Raw genomic sequence first — 21,521 nt, 5'->3', positions numbered from 1 at the left:
TGGACATACTTCAGCCCCTCAATATCCTCCTTGCCATGAGGGGCCCAGAGCTGGACACAGCACTCGAGGGTTTCCTCAACAAAGTCCAGTTTCCTCAGCAGTGAAAACTGGAAAACCAAGCAAAGCATCCCTCCAGCTCTTCACCTCCTAGACCACGCTCAGGAACACCCCCAGCTCCTAAGGACACATGGGCAGAACACGGGATGCTTGGCCACAGGAATTTCCTTGCTGGGAGGAATCACTGCCACACTCCCACGTGTCAGGTTGGCTTTATTCTAGCATCACTTGTGCATTCCTACTCGTGATGGGAGGTTTGGGAACTTGGATACATGAGACAAATGAGAAGATTTTCTCTCCAAAGAAAACAGGAATAAAAATAAAGAGAAATCTACACCAGGCCCAACAGCAGCCCCTGGGGGACACAGTGACCTGGGCACAGCAGGATGAGCCAAGGACAGAGCACAGGTATTGGCCTTTTGTCTGGAAAGCAGAAGGTGGGGAGAGGCAAATGCCCAAACCCAGCTGGGTGGTGACAGGGACAGTGCCCAGTGCCAGGGAAGGGACATTGGAGCATTCCCAGCAGCTGCCCACGCGCTCTCTCCTGCGGCCAGCGCAATGCTGGAAGCTTCCAAGACCACACCAGCTCTGCTCTGCTCACCCACACATTCTGGGTGTGCACAGACAGGGATACAGCCACCTGCACCATGCCCTGCAGGTCCCACTCGCACTGGAGGTCCACACCCCTCTCTGGCAGCCCCCCTTCCCATGGCATTCCTGGGGAGCAGTTCCCACTCTGGGGCTGGGCACACACACAGCCACAGGAGGCTCCATGGATCGCTGAACCCTGATGAAGTGGCAGGAAGAGCCTCCCCCTGACCCTTCTTCCCAAACAGCATGTATTTAAAGCCCAGAAATCCTACTGGAGAGTCCTGGAAGCAATTTGGAGTGTGAAATTCTCAAGGCTGTTGACAGGAGAGACCGAGGTGGAGCCAGGTCACAGAGACCTCTGGAAGGAGAGGTGGCTATGGAGCTGGGAAGGAGGCAGGTGTTCCATGTGGTGGGCTGTGAGGGGCCCAGGCTGGACCCACATCCCACGGGGAGAGTCCTGGCGCAGTGCCAGCCCCTGGGTGCAGCACCAGTTCCGAGGGAGAGCGGCTGGAGCTGCCTCAGTCCAGCCCCAGGTCCGAGTCGGAGGACGAGCGCTCGTCGGCGATGTTGCGGATGGCGTTCTCCATGGGCGCCAGGTTGCCGCTCGGAGTGATGCCCATGGGCTGGATCACCTTCTCCCTGCAGCCAGGAGAGGGAACAGGTAAGGCAGAGCTGCAGCACAGCATGGGAACAAAGCAGGAATAAAGCAGCAAGGTGGGGCTTGTGGAAATGGCCTGGAACACACTTAGCATAACTAAAGATCCCCTCTGAGAAATGGGGATGGTGCCAGCCCTAAAAATTCCAGCATGGCCTGGAAGCACAATCCTATTCTCTGGAACAGGCTCCTTTCTAGAGTTCTGTGTGGTTCAGGATTCCCAGAGGAAAACTAACACTGGTGTCCATGTTCCTTTCCCTCCAACACAGGATGGACTTCCCTCCTTTACTCTTGAAAGTCTGAACTCAGCTGGGCTCCTGTGGGTCAGAGATAACTGGAAAAAGCACTCCAACAGGGAAAGAGGCTGATGGCACTGGCTGCCATCTGTCCCTGCTGTCTGTCCCCAGAAGGCTGCTTCCTCCTGAGCTGTATTGCCAGGACAGAGGCTGCTGTCCTTCCCAAGCACCTGGACAAACCTAGAGAGCACCAGGTGCTTGGGAACACCACAGACACAGCGAGGAATTCTGCAGTGTCCCATCATGCCAAAGCTGGAGGAGCTGGCAGTGCTTCCCTTGCATGCCATGGAGCCACACTGAGGGAAGAATTTCCCCACATATCCCCTGCCACTCCTGCTCCTAGATCCCTCCAGGCCTTGGGAACACAGCCAAAGGAAGGTTTGTCACAGATGTACCCCCTGACACACACATGTCCCAGTACCTGGACAACTTGTCAAACATGTTGACCAATTTCATGGCTTCATGCTCCTTCTGCTCCTCCGTCATCCCTTCCATGGGGTTGGGCAGCTTCTCCTCCACACGTCCTGTCACAGGGTTGATGCTGCACAGAGAGAGAGCAGTGAGGCCAGGGCTCAGGAGGGGACAGCAGGTGACAAAGGGCTGTTTAGAATCCTTCTAAGCCTCATGGAGCAGAGGAATGGCACAGCAGGACTGGCTGTCACCGCTGCTCGTGCCCTGAGCCCCAAGTGCCATCACAGTGCTACTGGGGATTCTAATCTACATCCTTAAAAACACCTCCCTTTCCTCTACCATCCCCTCCTGCCAATGCCACAGTGCCACTGGAAATGAGGGACATGAGGGCAGGTGACATTTACTCCCTCTCCTCAAGGCAGGAGACAAAAGCTAATGGAGAAAATCCCAACAAACCCAATCTGCAGGGATGGAGAAAATCCCAACAAACCTAACCTGCAGGGACACTGAACAGATGTGTGGGGGATGCATAGGTGGGCACAGGCCTGGATCCCCCACCCTCAAGATACCACCCACTGCAGAGGAAAAGGAGAAAGAGAAGGGAAAAAGAGAGGGAAGGGAAAAAGAGGAACCAAGAACCAGCAGGGTGTAGCAACACTGAGCTCTGGAGAGGGGTAGGAAAAACGGGCGTTTCCACCCATGCTACACGGGGATGAGCAGAACAGGGTGATGGCAGCAGGTGCATGAAGAGGGATAAAGCAGGAGGAAGGTGTGGGAGAAGTGGAGCCCTAGAGGAAGAGGGGATCTCTTTACTTGGGCTTTGCCTCTTTGTACTCCTCCGTGTCCGTGTCTTCATCCTCCGAGTACTCGCCCTCTTCCCGGCCGCCGGCCATGAGGCCCCGCGCCGCCAGCAGCCCCGCGGCGTTCCCGTAGCCCGTGTACTTCACAAACCGGGACACTGCCAGGACAAGGGACAGAGACCATCCTTCTGTGCTCCCACCAGCCCCACCAGCACAGTTTTGCCATGTCTCCAGGCCATGGAGGTGCTGGCAGGGAGCAAGGCCCATGTGTGGGAGCTGAACATGGGCCAGGCTGTGTGCAGGGGTGTCCTCCAGCACAGCCGGTCCCTCACCGCTGGCCTGAGGGACACCACCTCCTTCCCACAGAGCTGCTGGAGCTCCCCCCTTCTCCCCACTCAGCAGGGCTGTCCTAAGGGAAGGCACCAGCCCTGCAGAGGGTCTCCATCTCAGGGTCTCCCTGTGGAAGCCCCAGGACTCACCGCTCTCCTTGCAGAGCACGAAGAGGAACTCGGCGGCGCAGTGCTTGACGTCGGTGTCGATGTGTGTCATGAGCCTCACCAGCTTGTTCCGCAGGGAGTTTCCCACCTCCGGCCGGTTCCGCACGTCCCGCAGCGGCGGCAGCACCTGCACGGCCACAGCGAGGGTGACAGGTCACTGTGGTACCAAAGCCACCCACAGCAGAGGTGTCTGGGGGTGGCCACAAGCAGGGCTCTGCTGGCCTCCCCTCAGGGCAGCACCTCTGAGCGCGGGGCTCAGCACAGCATACCCTGGCCTTCAGGAACTTCCTGGTCTGCCGGTGGACTCGGGCACTCTCCGTCAGCAGGTTCAGCACAGGGGTCAAGCTCTCCTTCAGCTTGTGGCCCTGCAGGAACATCCCCAGAAGGAGCAGCACGTCAGTCATGCTGAGCTCAGCTTGTCTGGCTCATGCTGGAGAACACGAGCACAGACCGCCAGGGAGATGGATGGACAAGGAGCTTCCCAACATCTGCCACAGGTATTCAGTGCCTCCTTCCTCCCCACATCACTTGCTGTGGCACAGGCACTGACAGAAATATTTGGGCAGGGCATCCAGGGCAGAGAAGTGCAGTGGTAAAATCTGGAGGCCCTTTGGAACAACTCCAGAGGCTGAAAACTGTAGTCAGCTTAAAAATAACATGAAGTCAGATTTCCAGAACTGCCCACAGGATCACTGCTGAATGAAACAGGGCTGATTTGTCAGTCACCAATTAATTATCAGCTAATCATCCACTGTTCCACCAATCTCACTGCCTGCAGCCCCCAAAGCAATAGCAGTCACCTTCCCAGTTCAGGGATGTTGGTTTAGTCCCACCAAGCACAGCTCTGCCAAAAGCTGTCCCTCCTACAAAGGGCTAACTTCAAACCAAGCTTGCTGCTGCCACCAGGCTCTTCCAGGCTGAGGGAAAGGTGCCTCAGACCCGTGGGCAGAAGCAGCCCCACCGCTCACCCTGTCCAGGCGGCGCTCCAGGAAGTCCAGGAGGATGCTGACCGCATCCATGTTGACGCCCATGTACTCCAGAGAGCCCGGCCGCACTTTGGGAGTCAGGAGCACATCCAGACACTTCAGGGGCAGGTTGCCCAGCAAGTTGACTGTGTGGCTGCACGTGTGAAAGAGAAGAGAAGTGAACACACACAGTGATGGAGCTTTGCTCACAGAAGTTCTTCAGCTCTGCAGAAATGAAGGCCCATCATTAACTTGCAGGAGCGTGAGGACACTGTGATCCAAGTTTTCCTGGAGCATCTCAAGCTCCTCACACCACTGAAAGAGGATAACTTAAGATGCTTTTTGGGTAGCTAACTATATGCTGAGAGTCCAAAGTAACATCTGAGAACCCACAGATTTTGACACACAGCCAAGCAGGACCAATCTGGGTGGTCCAAGGTCTGTCTCTGGAGTCTCCTGTGTCACTCCTAATGCTGACGTTCCACACCAGCACTGCTTGGGATCCCTCCAGCTATGTATTCTTGGGGACAGGGTGGTGTCACCTGCTCCAAGCTGAAACCCCTGCACCAATAATGCTTGGCAACATGACACAGCCAATTTCTCAGCACAGCTTAAGACTAATTAAGGCCATCTCATGGACATTTAAAGCAGCTTCTTCTCTGGCCAGTTGCCCACTGAGGTGGATGTCACCATTGGGACAGCCTGACACAGAACATGGAACAAGATCTCAGGGGTCAGGAGGCCATGGCACTCCCACGTGGCATTCTCAGGGCAGGAAAGGCTGTTTCTGAGTTCCAGTAGCATGAGGGATCCCCAGGCTAAACCCAAAAGCTGCTGGTCATCAGGGTCCCTCCCAATCACCCAGGGAGAGGCAGGATGTGCCTGGGGGAGCTGGGGAAGCTCCTCCCAACACAGACCTGTGGAACTCCTCGGTGCGGTCCTCGCCGTCGGCAGAGATCATGAGGCAGTGGCGCAGGAGGGCACCCAAGTGCCTGTACAAAGCAGCATCTTCCTGGCCCCAGCATGGAGAGAGGAACACCTCGGTCAGCAAAGGGCAGCCCACACACCCCAGAGCCTGCAGCCCATTCCCCCCTCCAGCAGCCTGATCATGGACTGCAGGGTGTTCCAGGGAAAGCAGATTCTCAATTCTCCATTTGGGAATGCTAAAAGCACAGGTAAAGTAAGGGATAACACTGCACTGGGGCAGTGCCCTAAGGACACCCGGAGTCCCTCACCACCCTGAGGGTGCACAAGGACCAGTCTGGGACATGAGAAACTGCAAGGGAGGAGAAAACCTGCAAAGCCAGAGCCCAGAGACACATGAATACCATGGGCCCAAGGAGCTCACCTCATCCACCTCCCTCTTGCTGGAATCAAAGGTGATGTTGAAGAGCACTTTGAGGATCTCCATAGCTCGCTCCGTCTCCTGCCGAGGCAAAGGTGGGAGCAGTCCCTCCTCGGTGGCCACCTCGTAGGGGTCCAACCACTTGACCCCAAGGGTCAGCTCCAGGGTGTCTGTCATGAGGCCGATTCCCCGGAGCTCCTGGGCCAGCTGCTGCCGGATGTCCACCCTGAGGGCCGTCAGCAGGAACAGCAGGCGCAGGTCGAAGAACTTGATGTCGTGAGGAAGACTCCGCTCGTTGTAGAGCTTGATGCGCCGCGCCAGCCCCACCACCAGCCGCCCCTCGGCCGTCAGCTCCTGCGCCATGGCGCTGCTGAACACGATGTTGCACAGGCATTTCAGGGATTCCAGGATTACATCCAGGTCCGGCACCTCCCGGATGAGCTCCTCGGAGTAATCGATGCCCGCGTGCCTGGAGAGGGTCTTCAGGCCCTCCTTGGTGGTGAAGGGGTCGAGGCAGTGCTTGTCCCGAGACAGGATGCGGATGCTCTCCAGGCAGGTGACCTGGCAGGATGGCTGCAGTTCCCTCTCCAAGAACTTGATCAGCAGCTGGGCCATTTTCTGTGCAGTTGGAAACAAGCAATGCCTTGGATACTGACACTTCCGAGGGCTCCCTATGGCCCTGGCATGCTCTGCCCTGGACAACAGCAGTGTCACCTGGGCCTGCTCAGCTGTGCACTCAGGAAGTGCCTGGCTCTGGCATTGATCCTGACCAGTTTGGGCAAGGACAACCAGGAAAAGATGTCTTGCAGAGAGTGTTGGGTGCAAAGGAGAGCACAAACAGGGCACTGTTGTAGCTCTGCCTTGGTGAGGATGGTTCAGGCTGACAGGGCCAACCTGCCCACTGCACAAGGGAGGGACACGGGACCCAAGGGATGTGAGGAGAGCACCTGATGCCTTGGGAAAAGAGGTGAAGAGACCCCAGGAGACTCAAATAAGCAGCATCTCCTTCATTTCAGTGCTGTCTGGAGACCTACTGGCCCAGATCTTCCATGGGTACAGACTGGCAGAGCCCCACTAACACAATTCACAGGAGCTGGAAAGCTCATGGGGAACAGTGAGTCATGGAGCAGCACAAGAACACAGGTAAGGCCTAACAGACAGAGGCAGCTCAGGCTGAACCACATGTGGCAGCGCTTCACATCACACCAGTAACCCACACACACTGCTGGGGGAGCCCACCAGACTGCAAACACAACACAGCTCCGAGCATGGGTCTTTCTGTGGTGTTACAAGAATGAAAGAACTCAAAAAATGGAGTTTGTAACCTCATTGGTCACACTTCAAAATAATCAGAGAATCATTAAGCTTGGAATCATTAGTCACAATCATCCAGGTTGGAAAAGACCTCCAAGACCATCAAGTCCAACCTGTAACCAATCAGCACCTTCACAACCAGACCAGAGCATGGAAGTCATTCCCTGAATACTTCCACAGATGGATGATGGCTACACCACCTCCCTGGGCAGCCTCTTCCAAAGCCTGACCACCCTTTCTATGAAGAAATTCCTCCTGATATCCCACCTGACTCTCCCCTGGTGAAATGAAAATACTAAGGGAAAAAATTAAGAAAAACTGAACTTCAGTCCTTAATGTGGGGCTCATGGTGTGCCCCACACTCACAACCTGGGGAAGTGATGAAGTACAGCTGTTCCTCTTCTCCTTCCTCACAGGGAGACAAAGTTTCAGATACGGTCCCAGCAACAAAAGCCTCAGGCTGGCTCAGGGGAAAGGGATCTCAGGGTGTGTGCCTGAAGCTGAACCACCTAAACACCCAAGCACCAGGAAGTAGTGGTGATGTTCATCTCATATTTCATGGCAGACACCCCAAAAGTGGGACACTGTGCCTGAAGCCACTGTGTGACTGTCCCAGCTCACCCAGCAGGTCAGTGCAAGGCAAAGAGCTCAGATCTCATCAGATCCAGTCACACATTTCAGGCTGTGCCTGGAACTCTCCATGTGGCAGCAGCTGGCCCTGGCACAGCCAAAGGAGGTCCTGCTCTCCACCCAGGTCACCTGGCCTGCACTTGCTGTGCTCACAGGCATTGGCACCATCCACCAGTGAACTGACCAGAGAACTGAGCCAGCTGGAAAACAACCCAGGGAAAACAGTAATTTTTCTGGCAGAACAGGCAGGCTGAGGCCTGCCCTGTCACAAAATGCTGCAGGAGCAGGAATGAGCAGGCAGAGTGCCCTTCCCTCCAAGTGCCAGATTACACCAGCTCAAAGGATTTGCTAATACACAGCTCCTGGCAAATCCCACTGCTGGCTCCCAGAGGAGCCCCTCACCCTCCCCCAGAGCCAGCACTGCTGTGATCCCTGCCCAGAGGCATCAGAGATCACATCCATGGCTGGGACTAAATGGATCATGGAACCATTGCTAGTGTCAGAAGGATGCTGACCTTTACCCAAAACAACCAACTACTGATGGAAAAAACCAGAGCCAGACACTCCAAGCACACAATTCCCTAACCAAGTTAATGGAAAACTCTCAGTTCCTCTCCTGTGGGAGCTGCTTGCCAAGCCCAGCTGGACATGAGCACAGAGCAGCAGATTTACACACTGATCAGAGGAGGAAAGCAAGCAGCATGTGCCTACCTTCCTCTCTTCCCGCTCCTCATCCTCAAAGATGAAGCACTGAGATTTCTGTGGGAAAAACAAAATCAATCAGAAAGAGGAATAGGTTAAAACTCCACAGGACCAGAGTAGAGCCATTCAGCTGGAAAGCAGCAGGTCCAAAACATGCTGCAACAGCAAACACACCATCTCCTGACAGTCCCCCTCACATCATGGGCATCACCCCTGGATGCACAGCACCAGTGCAATGCCACAGGCCAGCTGACAGATGGATTTAGTTTAAATACTGCAGCAGCACAGTGGGTATTCATCCCAATCCCAATATCCTGTAAGAGCCGGTAATTCCCCTGCTCAGTGATACCACTGAGCTGTGCCTGCACGTCCTCCCCTTGATATTTATTGGTCCTTTTCCTGCCCCAAAGAAGTCCTGTCTCCTTGGTACATGGGAATGGATCCTTCTGGTTAGCAGGCTGTTCTTTAAACACAAGGGACTTGATGTCCAGACTCCATCCTGTCCCTATGCTAACAAACACTCCTGATCTCCATTCCTTGGGTTTCTCTTGCGATTTTGTTTGTTCTTCACTGCCAGTCTCCCTCCTGACCAAACCTGCTCCCATGGAACTGGAGACCACCGGTGCCTGGGGAGAAGCAGCACCTCCCAGTCATTGAGGCAATCCTTGTTCATACCAAGAGAGCATTTGATGCCAGCTTGGAGAACAAAAACACTTAAATCCACAAAACACTGATTATGTGTGTGCCAAGAGCCCAGGGTTGTGTCCAGCCTGGAAGCAGAGATGGACACAGTGCCTGGAGCAGCCCCAGGTGTGGGGGCAGGACAGGTGTACTCCAGCCAGGCTGTGTGTGAGCTGATCCATCCACACTACCAGGACCTGATGGCTCAGTGCTGTTCCACAAGCAGGCTGCTGCTTCTTCCCCCAAGCACATCCTCTTTTCAGGCTCTTTTCATTTGGGGATATTTTGGCCACACCTGGGGTTTTGCTTTAGCTGTAGTATATTCCCAGCAAGCAAAAACTGTGTGCACAACAGTGAATTAAAACAAATCCTCAGGAAAAGCGTACAGAACCATCAGCTTTGCAGCACAAGCAATGCCAGGCCGTGCCAGGTTTATCTGCAGTTTCATAATCCTCTTTGACTGCTCCATTTCCTCCAGATGGGCCAGCAAACCCTGTGCTTGCAGTTCCCTAGGCTTGATACCCCAGGAAGGACCCAGCTGGGGGAATCCAACAGGAAAGATCTTGTTTTGGGGGCACACAGACACTATTTGTACCCCAAGGATGCTGGTGCTGTTAATCCTCAGTGCTGTCCTTAACAGACACCTGCTCCTCCTTGGCCAATATCTCCCCATTCCAAATCTGACTGACAGGAATAGTTCCACACTCTCTCTCTCTCACACACACTCTTGCAAAATATGCCTCAGGTTTTCCCTCCTGGCTTCCACCTACTCCAGCCTGGTGCAGAGTGAGTCAGAGTGATCCACAGGGCCAGCCCCTCTCAGGGGAAACCTCTGAAGGAAATTTCCCTGACAACCAGAGTCTGTTTCAAACAGGATTTCAGAGAGCCATAGAATATCCTGAGCTGGAAGGAACCCACAGGATCCATGCAGTCCAGCTCCTGGCCCTGTGCAGACACCACAACAATCCCACCCTATACCTGAGAGCATTGTCCAAACCCTCCTGGAGCTCTGGCAGCCTTGGGGCTGTGCCCACTCCCTGGGGAGCCTGCTCAGTGCCTGACCACCCTCTGGGGGAAAGAAACTTTTCCTGATATCCAGCCTAAACCTCTCCAGCTGTTCCCTTGGGTCCTGTCACTGGTCAGAGAGAGAGACTGGAGCTGCCCCTCAGGAGGAAGCTGTAAACAGCTGAGGTCTCCCCTCAGTCTCCTCTCTCCAAGCAGAGATTTACCACCACAGATAATCTTTTCCTACTTTAAGGCTAGAAATGCTCCCATCTCTGCTTCCAGATCATTGGGGTTTGATATTCTACATTCATCATTTACTGCCTTCAGAGCTGCACCGATATGAGAGCCAGCAGTCACCTCCAACCATCTTTTGACTTGCAAATCCCAACATCCTTTCACCTGCAGCTCCTCCCTGGACTCTCTCAGCACCTCCAAAACTGCCTTAACAAAAAAGCTCCTCTTACTCAGTCCTCACCCTGACTCCTATTTCCTGGCCAGGCTTTCTTGGGATCTGGATAACAATTTTTTAGGAGTCCCTGAGCTGAGGGAAGTGCTGATGCTCACTCACCTCTTGGTTGTAGACCTGGAGCACCTTGAGAACCGTGTCCTGCTCCCCGTTTTCCAGCGTGGATACCACAGCCTGGAGCTCCATTATCCCAACAGCTCAGCTACAGCACAGCCCAGAGGAAGGGGAGCAAGGGGATTTCCAGGGTGATGAAAAAACAGCTCGGCACACAGACCTCTGAGAGGGAAGAGAGAAAGGGGTGGAGAGAGCAAGGAGGGAAAAAATGCAACACAAAAAAATCCCCAAGCGATATTGCTCACACTGCTGCATCCATAAAAGTGGAGCAGATGGATAACCCGAGCAAAGCCAGCAGCCAGCTTCCTCTCTCTCCTGCTAATCCTCTTCTTCCTCGCTTTGCTTTTCAATGTTTAATATATGCCCTCCCAGGAAAGCACTCAGGGAAAACCTTCCCCCCACCAGCTGGGGATTAACGTGGAGCAGATAACAGCAGCTCCCTGAAATAGCTCCCTGCCTCCTCCTCCTCCCCGCCTGCCCTGATTTCTGCTGCCGCACAGGGGGGGAAAATAACAAATAAAGCCAGAAACACTCCCGTGGAGTGACAAGGGATGGAGCGGCGAGGCAGCCGGGCGGGAGAGCATCCTCCGGCCGCAGGCGGAGCTACCTTGGCAGGTGGTGGGAAGCAGAGCGGGGAGGGTTTGGTGGCAGGCTGGATGATGGCCGGTCCCTGCAGGCGCGGCCAAAAGGCGCGTCCGGAGCCCCCGGGAGAGGCTGTGCCTGCCCACACTGCCAGAGAGCAGATGCGCAGCTCCGCGGGATTATTTTGGATACAGCACCGGGTTAGCGGCTCACGGAGCCCACGGTGCTGGGACAGCCAGCAGATTTGGGCTCGGACATGTGTTCGGCTTCCGTGTTGCCAGGAGGATGGGCTGAGCGGGTCACACCAAGCTCAACAAACCGGGATCCCAGGGCCCCCAGGGCTTGGGAATCACACGGGCTGTCCTCTCCTGCCCACGCAGCCCCAGAGGGGCTTTTCGGGGGACCAAAAGAGGCAGATCCTGCATTCTGGAAGGCAGAAAGCCGTGGAGACAGAGGCTGGGCTGGCCCGGGGCAGGGACACAGCATCCCCATGTGCAGGGGCTGGGATGCAGGGGTTCCACCTCTGCTTTTGGGGGGATGACATGAACCAATGGACCATTGGGCATATCCCCATTTCCGTACTCCTACTGCTTCCTCACATTGCCACCTCCTTCCCCTATCATCTGGGTAAATCCCCAACCCCTTTTTAGTTCCCATAACCCTGTTTATGTCCCTAAACCCCTACCTTCCCCCCCAAACATCTATTTTCGTCTCAAGCCCCTATTTTTGTCCACAAACCTTTCTTTTTATCCCAAGCCCCTACTTCCCCCCCAAACCTCTATTTTCCACCCCTAATTATTTCCCTAAAACTTGTTTTCGTCCCCAGCCCCTTATTCTTGTCCCCAAACCCCCATTTTCATCCCAAATCTCCCCGGTTTTTGTCTCCAAGCCGTTGTTTTCCCCCCCAGCCCCCCGTCCCTCCCCTGTGCCCGGCAGGGCGCTGGCCGTACCTGCGGCCCGGGATCCCTCGGGGGGCACTCCCAGCCCTTCCGCCCCGGCCCGGGCGAGCGGCCCGAGGGTCCCGGTGCCGGGGGGAAGGAGGAGGAGGAGAAGGAGGAAGAGCGGGCGGACATTTCGTGGCGGCTCCGCCCGGCGGGGCGGGACGGGCCGGGGCAGCCATGGCGGAGCGGGGCCGAGGTGAGGGAACAAGGGACAGCGACAGGGACAGGTCTGGGGGGCAGAAGGGGCTGGAGCGGGTCAGAGGGAGGAGGAACTCCCGATCCCACTGAACCCCACGGCGCCTCTTGCAGTGCCCCGATTTCTCCCCTATAGCCCAGGAATTACCCCCCCACCCCTCCATAAACCCTAATTGCCTACCTGGGCCCCTTTTGGGGTCCTGGGCTGCCCCCCCAACCCCTAATTGCCCCCCGAAACCCTTAATTTCCCCCCTTGAACCCCTAAGTGCCCCTTTGAGCCCCCAGCTTCCCCCACAGCCCCTAATTGCCCCAGAACCTCTAATCCCCCCCCCGGACCCCACCTGCCCCACCATGGGGGGCAATGCCGAGAGACCCCAACACGGCCGAGGGGCAAACGGCCCCGGATCTGCCGGGTTTCACCCAAATCTCACCCCTGGGTGTCACTGGCCACGGAACCCCACAGCTGCTGCTGAGCCATGGTGGCAATCCAGGGTGCAAGTCTGGTTCTCGCCCTGGCGTGTTTGGGGGAAGTCTGTGGTGTTTTGGTGACATTTTCAGAGGGTTCCACAGTGCAAACCACACGAGGAGGGGCTGTGACAGGAACAGAGCTGTGCTGTGGCAGGGCAGGGATGATGTGGGCTCATTGTTCCTCTCTCCAGGGCAGAGTCCGAGCACCATGGAGGACCTGCTGGACGTGGAGAACAAGCGGATGGCCGACAGCCTGGCCAGCAAGGTCACCAGGCTGAAGTCGGTGAGTGCCGAGGTCACAGCGGGTGTTGAGCTGAAGGACAGGCTCTGATTACCTGGGAGTCCTGCAGGGGATCACCAAACCATGGAAAGGTTTGGGTTGGAAAGGACCTTAAAGGCTCATCCAGTCTCACCCCTTCCCATGGGCAGGGGCACCTTCCACTAGACCAGGTTGCTCCAAGCCCTGTCCAGCCTGAGCACAGGGGTGTTGCTAAGCTCACTCCTCAGGGAAATATTCATGAAAAAAGGCAGGTAGAATAATTTTGGAAAATACCTGTGTCTCTGTGTAGCTGTTCTTAAAGCTGGTTTGCTCCTATTAACATCAAACACTTTGATTTAGAGCTTTGAGCTCTATATTATTATTAAAAGTTTAGTACAAACCACGAAAGAACACAATGACTCACTGTGTAAAAGGGCAGGTTGAATTCCTGCCATTGTGTCCCAGGGTTTAAACTCCCCTCTCTAGCTGGCAGATTTAGACAGCCAGGCTTTATTTTCAGAACTGGAAAACTTCACCTGCCTGGCAGGGAAATTCCATTTTCCTTGTTCCTGCACCAGACAAGCCCCTGCATGTCTGTTGGAGCTGGGAAAGCAGCAGCTTGTTTAAATAATTCACATTTCAGATTTTAGAGGTTCTCTGGACATTAAAAGCTCACTAATGCCCATTTCCTGCCTTGCCCTGCAGCTGGCTCTGGATATTGACAAGGATGCTGAGGAACAGAACCGCTACCTGGATGGCATGGTAAGGACCTGGGAGACAGGACAGACAGACGGGGCTTTCTGTGCAAATCAGGGAACTGGGATGAGAGGTGGGATGGCAAAAAGCCTGAAGGGAGAAGCCCTAAATCAGCACTGGGATTGTTGGGGTGTCCCGTGCAGGGCTTGGAGCTGGACTGGCTCATCCTTGTGACTCCTTCTGTGTAAATCAGGGAACTGGGATGAGAGGTGGGACAGCAAAAACCCTTAAGGGAGAAGCCCTAAATCAGCACTGGGATTGTTGGGTGTCCCGTGCAGGGCTTGGAGCTGGACTGGCTCATCCCTGTGAATCCCTCGGGACTTGGGATGGTCCCTTGGGAAACTTGGGAAGTTCCATGATTCTGCAAGGCCTCCAAGGTGTCCTTTCCCACCAGGACTCGGATTTCCTGAGCGTGACCGGGCTGCTGACGGGCAGCGTGAAGCGCTTCTCGGGCATGGCGCGCTCCGGCCGCGACAACCGCCGGCTGCTCCTGGCCGTGTCCGTGGCCCTCGTCCTCATCTTCTTCATCCTCTACTACCTGGTGTCCCGGGCAGGGACCTGAGCCCAGCCTGGGAGGTGGCACAGGCTGGACCCCACCATCCACAGACCTGCCCACACGTTTTCCAGAGGAGCCTACAGCCACACCTCCACCTTCCCAGTGATTTTCCTCCCTCGCCGCTCTGGCTGGGCCCAGACTGCTCTTCCAAAACAAATTTGGCTCCAAAGGGATCTTCGTGTCTAATGGGATTTTGGGGTCATGGCTCTGGCTATGACCTCCTGCCTTGTCCACATTCTGTGGGCTGTTCCTAAGGGCCACTTCCACGTCACTTCCTTCAATGAAAACCAGGAACTAACAAATCCAATGACTTGTGGATACTCCATCCATAACCCAGCTGAGCTCTGCGAGCTGTACGATTTAGGATGCTGACTTATGGGATTTGGGAGTACCAGTGTGTGACTGACATTCCATGTGGCCACTCTCCATTTCCCTGGGCTGAAAGGAAACCTGTGCTGTGCTGCTTTTGGGTGGAATTGGCAATGGATCTGGGCCTGGATACTCCCAGATTGTTGCAGGGAAGAGATGCAGGGGAGCAGAACTTTCATTAAATCCTGGCTTGGTTTTCTTCATCATCCTTGTGGGCAAACTGGGCTGGACCCTGTGGGAAGGGAGGGCCACAGTCCATAACCACACGGATTTGCACTTGTGTGGAACCTTCCAGAACCTTCCCAAACATGTGCAAATTTAGTTGCTAAATCAGGGTAAAGAAATCCGGTGGCAGAAGGTCCAGTTAATTGTGGTTACTGTGCCACCCTGGTTTTAGAGCACTTTGTGGAGATGTAGTGCCAGTAAAACGGAGGTTGAGGTGAGGTGGAATTCCCCTCTCAGTGCTGTCAGGAGTGGGAGGAAATCAAATGCTGATTTGTTTATGCATTTACATGGTACAAAAGGAACCCCTACCTTGCTTATTTCCTTCTCTCTTCCTGTAACAGCAAGGGCTCAGCCATTCCTCCTCCTCTGATTTAGACTCTCCAGCAAACCCTCTTCAAGGATGGATGGCTGAGTGTTCCTTTGCTTTTTCCCTGTTCCCTTGGGCTGACTCGGGTCCACAGCTATGAAGGGAATGTTGTCCCACGTACCAAACTGCTCACAAAACACACCCTGGATTAGGTGTGCTCTTTCCCATGTTTGAGAAAAAATGTGCAGGAAAGGCAAGGAGCAAGGAGGCACCAGGAACTTCCTCTGGCTCTTCCTGTTTTCCTGGTGCAACGTGGCAGCTCTGGGCTCTTCCTTTGGGAAGAATCGATGGCCTGTGGTTCCTGGAGCAGGTGACTCCAGATGAAAGGACCCTGGAGCAGCCCGGCCCTCACTCTGGCGAGGTTTCTTTTGCCTTTTCTGCTGTAAATAAAGCTGATTTTAGACCTTTTAGCCCAGATGTTTGTTCCTTGTGCAAGGTGCAATGTCAGTCACCTGGTAGTACCTGTGGCCTCACAGCCCAATTCCAGCGTCACCGGGAGCCACCCCGGGGCTGGAGGGGGACCCTCGGGTGGGGTAGGGGACTCACGGGGACTCACAGGGACACTGGGGAGGCCTGTGGACAGGTGGACAGTGGTGAAAATGGCCCCGGGTTGGGGGCGCCAGCGGCCTCTCGCCCCTCGAGGGTCGGTGTCTCCACCCATGTCTGAGGCCTCACGGCAGTCCTTTCCCCATGGCGCAGCAGGACAGGGCCGCGCCGGCTCCGTCCCCGTGGCAGCCGTCCCGGGCCTCGGTAACTGGGCCCCGCCATGTCCGGCCCTGCTGTCTCGTCACCATGGCAACCGGGTGTCGCATCGGAAGTGTCGTAAGGGACAGGCCGGAAGTGGCTGCTGGGGCGGAAGCGGCGGCGCGATGGCGGCGGCGACAGCGGGAAGCGGGGCCGAGAGCGGGGCCGCGGGCAGCCCCGAGGCCACCGGCGGCAGCACCGGGGGCGGCGGGTGGCGGCGCCCCCACGGGCCGCTCCAGCGCTACTATGGCCCGTCCACTGCCGAGGCGGCCGAGGCGCCTCCGGACCCCACCGACATCAACGGGCCCCACTTCGACCCGGAGGTGTTCATGACCAAGGTGGGCACGGAGACTCCTCCCGCGGGCACCGCCACCTTGGCGACAGCTCCGAGGGGCCCCGGAAGGGCCCCGCGGGACCACGTCACGAGGCATCTCGATGGGTGGCCCCGGTCCTGGCGGGGGAGAACCGTAGGGCCCCCAGAACCTTCGGGGCCCGAGGATCCTGAGGGGATCCCATAGAGGGCCTGTTCGAGCACCTTATGGATCTGCTCCCCTGGGGAAACTGATTCCGTGCGGGAATGGTGCTGAGGTGCTCAGCAGCAGCTGGATCGGGGCAGTTAGCAGGGCAGGGGAGGCTCCTGGGGATCACTTCCATATCCCGGGAGGAATCCAGGGGGAACAGTCAGGGATCCTGCAGGGCAGGGGAGCGTCTCAGATGTACTATGGAGAGCAGTTGATCTCAATTAGGGGGCTCCGGAGTGGGCAGTGGAGGGAAGCAGGGGCAAATGTGTATCCGTTGTCCCCTCAGGTGCGCAGCGAGTGTCCTCTGGGACAGCTCCTGGCCCGCGAGGCCGCACTGAGCCGGGAGATCCGCGCCCTGGACAGCGACATGCAGACCCTGCTGTACGAGAACTACAACAAGTTCATCTCCGCCACTGGTGAGCTGTTCCCTCTGGAGCCTGCTGATGGCAGTGGTGGGAAATGGGGATTTGGGAGGGTTCACTTTGAAATCTGCTGATGGCAACAATGGGAAATGGGATTTGGAGGTGTTCACTCTGGAGCCTGCTGATGGCAGCAATGGGAAATGGGATTTGGGAGGGTTCACTCTGAAATCTGCTGATGGCAGCACTGGGAAGTGGGGATTTGGGGGTGTTCCCTCTGGCAGCACTGGGAAGCTGCCCCGGGCCATGTGGTGCTTCACTCTGGAGATCAGTGACCTGCAGTAACCAGCCTTCTCTGGGGGTTATGGCTGTGCTGTGTTAATCCTGGGTGGGCTGGGGGGGTCCTGGGCAGCCGAGGGACCTGGCACTTGGCTCGTGTCCCCCAGACACCATCCGGAAGATGAAGGTGGATTTCCGGCACATGGAGGCGGAGATGGACGACCTGGCGGCCAACATGGCGGCCATCAGTGCCTCGAGCGCCCGCGTCAGCGCCGCGCTGCAGGACCGGCACCGCCGCGGCGCCCAGCTGGCCGGTACGGAGCGGGGCTGTGCGGGGGCACATTTATTGGGGTGAATCGTGTGGGGCAGAGGGGCAGATCTGTGGGGTGGAGATCCAGCAGATGGTCCCACCGCTGTGCCTCATGCTGCTGTGTGCCCACCACTGACACCGTGTCCCTGCAGGGGTGCAGGCGCTGCTGCGGAAGCTGCAGGCGCTGGTGGAGGTGCCGGGGCGGCTGCGGCGCTGGGCGGGCACGGAGCCGGCGCGGGCCCTGCGCTGCCACGCCCGCGCCCGCGCCGTGCTGCGCCACTACCGGCACCTGCCCTCCTTCCGCGCCATCGAGGACGAGAGCCACGCCATCATGGCCGAGCTGGCCCAGCGCCTGCGCACACGCCTCCGGTGCGTTCAGCCAGAGCCTGCTGAGGGCAGCACTGGGAAATGCGGGTTTGGGGGTGCTCGCTCCAGAGCCTGCTGATGACTCCTATTGCTTATTCCCTGTTTTCTGCCATCGGCCACCAGGGAGGAGACGCTGGACCCCAAGGAGCTCACCGAGTGCGTGGAGATGCTTCTGCAGCTGGAGGAGCCGGCCGAGGAGCTGAGCGAGGAGTTCCTGAGCCAGGCGGGCGCGCGCCTCGAGGCCGAGCTGGCGGCGCTGGAGGCCGAGCTGCCCGCGGCCGACCCCTCGGGCACGGCCACCACGCCGCCGCCGCCCGCCTCCGACATCCTGGACTTCGTGGACCGCGGCAGCTCAGCCTTCGTGGGCACGCTGTGCCAGCTGGCCGGCTCGTACCGCGCGCTCTTTGGCGGGGACACGGGGCGCCTGGAGCCCTTCGCCGCCGCGCTGGCCACCCGCTACTTCGCGCTGCTGGAGCGGCGGCTGGCGCTGGAGCGCGGCCTGGGTGACACCTCCCTGCTGGTGCGGGCGCTCGACCGCTTCCACCGCCGGCTGCGCGCGCTGCTGGAGCTGCTGCCCACGGGCGTCGACGCCGCCGCCGCGCTGGTGGCCCGGGCCGCCCGCGAGCGCGTCGACCGCTACCTGCGTGCCCTGCAGACCTTCTTCCTGGGCTGCCTGGGTGACGTGCGCCAGGCGCTGGCTGCCCCTCGGCCCCCCGGCAAGGAGGGGCCCGGCCTGCCTGACCTGCTGGCCACGCTGGCCGCCTCCGTGCTGGGCCAGCTCAAGGCCGTGCTGGCCTACGTGCAGCTCTTCACGGCCAGGGACGTCGCCTTCGCCAGCCTGCCCTACTTCAAGGTGAGGTAACACAGGGTGAGGCGCTTTGGGGGGACAGGCCAAGGGGGCTAGGGGCATTTTGGGGGTCGCTGGAGCAATCTGTGGGTGGCACAGGGTAGGTTGGGGGTCATACAGCGTGGTTTGGAGCCTGTACAGGCCAGTTTTGGGGTGTGATCCACCCCCCCATTTGTGGCACAGGGGGAGTTCTGTGTGACAGCAGTGCGTGAGGGACTGGTGGTGGCCTTCGTGCGCTGGCTGTGCCGCACCGCCCGTGGCTTTGCTGATGGCCCAGCTGAGCGGGGAGCTCCCGCTGCCCCCCCGGCCCTGCTGCTGCTCCTTGCCCGTCTCTGCCTGGACTACGAGAACTCCACCATTAGCTACATCCTCACCCTCACTGATGAGCAGTTCCCACCTCAGGTGAGCCTCTAAATGGTCCTAAGGGGATCCTGTTCGGGGGGGTTCTGCATGGCCTTAGGAGCCCCTGAAGCCCCAAGAACCTGTAAGAGGGGCAGTGATGCTGTTTCAAGGCAGAGTGTCCCACCTGTCCCCAATGTCCCTGTGCTCGCAGCACATCAGATGTAGGGCACGGAGGGCAGCATCTCCACTTGTGCCCATGCCCCTCCTGTCGCCAGCGGTGGCAGTGCAGCAGAGGAGGCACAGGGCTGATGGTGCCTGTGTGTGTCCCCAGGACTCGGGGCCGGCGGTGACGCCGGGGCCGGCGCTGTGTGCGGAGGCGCGGGCGGCGGCGCAGCGGCTGCTGGATCACTACGTGCAGGTGCAGGGCGCGGCCGTGGCGCAGATGCTGCGCAAGAGCGTCGAGACGCGCGACTGGCTGGGCACCGTGGAGCCGCGCAACGTGCGCGCCGTCATGAAGCGCGTGGTGGAGGACATCACCGCCATCGACGTGCAGGTCGGCCGACACCCCAGCTGAGAGGGGTGCCCAAGGTCCCTGTGCGGCCCTTTGGGGATTCTGGAAGGGTGTGGGAGGCTTGCAAATACTTGGAAGGATGCTGGGTGATTTCGGGGGTCCCAGGATGGGGTTGTTGGTGCTGAGGGTGTGGTGCCACCCACAGGTGGGGCAGCTCTTCGAGGAGGGGGTGAGGCGGGCACAGAGCAGCGATTCCAGCCGGCGCGCCTTCTCCGTCTACAGCAGTTCACGGGCACCCGGCCGCTATGCCCCCAGCTACACCCCCAGGTCAGCCCTGCCACCCCTGGGTCACCCTGGGCTCCTCGTGTCAGTGCCTGGGCCACCCAGGCACTCCTGGGCTCCCTGTCACTCCTTGAGTATCCACTGCATCTCTCCTGTCACCCTCTTCACGATCCCAGACTGTCCCAGGCTGTCTTGACAGCCCTTTGCTGTCCCCATATCCCAGACTATCCTAATGATGATCCCTGTTTGTCCCAACAATCCCTGTGTTCTTACAATTGTCCCAGAAACCCCTGGTGATCCCCATCATCCCTGTGTCCCTCAGTTGTCTTGTCCCCCCCATGTCCTGGAACCATCCTCACATTCCCCTGCCTTTCTGTCCCCAAAAGCATCCCTGCATCCTCTGACCCTCTCCATGGCCCCTAACGGTCCCTGTGTCCCTGTCCCCACATCCCTGGCTCTGTCAAGTCCCTGACTGTCCCTGTGTCCATGTCCTCAGTGCCCCCATGGACACCCACCTGCTCAGCAACATCCAGAAGCTTTTCTCTGAGCGCATTGACATCTTCAGCCCTGTTGAATTCAACAAGGTGAGATCATGGGGACACCACCATGTCCCTAAACATCCCCAGGGTCCCAAAGTGCCCGCCTTCTCACTGGCACATGTCCCTGGTGTCAGGGCTCAGGGAGTTGCTGGGAGCTGATATCCAGGACAAGGGTGTCCCCAGTGTCCCCTGCCCTAGGACTCTGTGGGGAGGAAAAGGATCACTGTGGGATCAGTGCAGCGACCAGGTCAAGGGTGTCCATGTGCCACATGTCCCCATGCTCAGGAGTGCCCTGGGGAGTGGCAGCCAGGACAAAGGCCAAACGTGCGATGTGGACACCATCCCTGTGCCCACGTGCCACGTGTCCCCGCTGTCCCCTGCCCCAGGTGTCGGTGCTGACGGGGATCATCAAGATCAGCCTGAAGACGCTGCTGGAGTGCGTGCGGCTGCGCACGCTGGGGCGCTTCGGGCTGCAGCAGGTGCAGGTGGACGGGCACTACCTGCAGCTCTACCTGTGGCGCTTCGCCTCCGACGAGCGCGTGGTGCAGGGGCTGCTGGACGAGGTGGCCGCCAGCGCCGCCCACCGCTGCCTCGACCCCGTCCCCATGGAGCACAGCGTGGTGGAGCTCATCTGCGAGCGCGGGTAGGATCAGGGACAGGGACGTGCCACACCGGGGCCTGTTACACCTCTGGGGACAGACCTGGGCCCTCTGAGTCCCTGCACATACATGAGGGCAATCTGTGTGACCTTCACAACAAGAGTGTCCTCACAAGGATGTCCTTGTCACACCATATTGCTCAAACCCCCCTTTCCCCAGTGCTTCCCCAGCCCAGTGACACAGTGTCATCCCCTCACCCTGGTGACATCCCCTCGTGCTTGGAGACAGCCCCTTTGTCACTAATAAATTATGTGTGAGTTGAATTGGGTGTTGTGTCCCTGTCTGTGCCTGGGGAGTGGGAGCTGGCCCTGCACACAGCGGGGTCCCACCTGGGCTGGGCTGACAGCACAGGGACAGGGGCTGGGCACTGAGCAATGTCCCCAATGGACCCACAGCCACAAGGGCCCCAAAATTTAAAAATCAGCCTCCAAAAATCAGCCTTAAAAATCAAAAGCTTCCACAGATGCTACAAAGTGCTGGGGAACCCACAGGGACTAAGATCTTCCATAGGAGAT

At 57.8% G+C, this 21,521-nt stretch overlaps 3 protein-coding genes across 5 annotated transcripts; 2 read left to right on the top strand and 1 right to left on the bottom strand.

Annotated features, from left to right (window-relative positions):
* Positions 1–250: 250 nt before the first annotated feature.
* Positions 251–12,159, bottom strand: RIC8A (RIC8 guanine nucleotide exchange factor A). 3 transcript variants are annotated; one of them, XM_058027103.1, is made up of 11 exons: positions 12,062–12,159; positions 10,518–10,691; positions 8,273–8,320; positions 5,621–6,235; positions 5,190–5,284; positions 4,276–4,426; positions 3,577–3,672; positions 3,290–3,434; positions 2,824–2,968; positions 2,021–2,140; positions 251–1,287 (listed from the first exon to the last, which is right to left on the bottom strand). In XM_058027103.1, exons 2-11 carry the CDS (start codon positions 10,599–10,601, stop codon positions 1,167–1,169), a joined length of 1,620 nt encoding a protein of 539 aa, XP_057883086.1. In that variant the 5' UTR covers positions 10,602–10,691; positions 12,062–12,159; the 3' UTR covers positions 251–1,166. The 3 variants fall into 3 exon arrangements, with proteins under 3 accessions (XP_057883086.1, XP_057883087.1, XP_057883088.1); XM_058027104.1 differs by lacking the exon at positions 12,062–12,159 and adding an exon at positions 11,137–11,773; XM_058027105.1 differs by lacking the exon at positions 12,062–12,159 and adding an exon at positions 10,775–11,120.
* On the top strand, positions 12,145–14,377 carry BET1L (Bet1 golgi vesicular membrane trafficking protein like). Its single transcript, XM_058027109.1, has 4 exons — positions 12,145–12,248; positions 12,907–12,998; positions 13,680–13,736; positions 14,125–14,377. The coding sequence occupies exons 1-4, from the start codon at positions 12,230–12,232 to the stop codon at positions 14,290–14,292; spliced, it is 336 nt and encodes a 111-aa protein (XP_057883092.1). The 5' UTR covers positions 12,145–12,229; the 3' UTR covers positions 14,293–14,377.
* Positions 14,378–16,116: 1,739 nt separating this feature from the next.
* VPS51 (VPS51 subunit of GARP complex) lies at positions 16,117–21,269 on the top strand. The gene is made up of 10 exons (XM_058027101.1): positions 16,117–16,329; positions 16,799–16,928; positions 17,318–17,464; positions 17,613–17,829; positions 17,950–18,679; positions 18,857–19,075; positions 19,347–19,568; positions 19,732–19,853; positions 20,305–20,392; positions 20,734–21,269. Exons 1-10 carry the CDS (start codon positions 16,117–16,119, stop codon positions 20,992–20,994), a joined length of 2,349 nt encoding a protein of 782 aa, XP_057883084.1. The 3' UTR covers positions 20,995–21,269.
* The last annotated feature ends 252 nt before the right edge of the window (positions 21,270–21,521 follow it).

The sequence above is a fragment of the Melospiza georgiana genome, chromosome 6 (genome assembly GCF_028018845.1).
Source record: "Melospiza georgiana isolate bMelGeo1 chromosome 6, bMelGeo1.pri, whole genome shotgun sequence".
NCBI classification, from domain to species: Eukaryota; Metazoa; Chordata; class Aves; order Passeriformes; family Passerellidae; genus Melospiza; species Melospiza georgiana.
The sequence above is the reverse complement of the archived record's forward strand: the minus strand, read 5'-3'. Positions and strand labels throughout refer to the sequence as shown.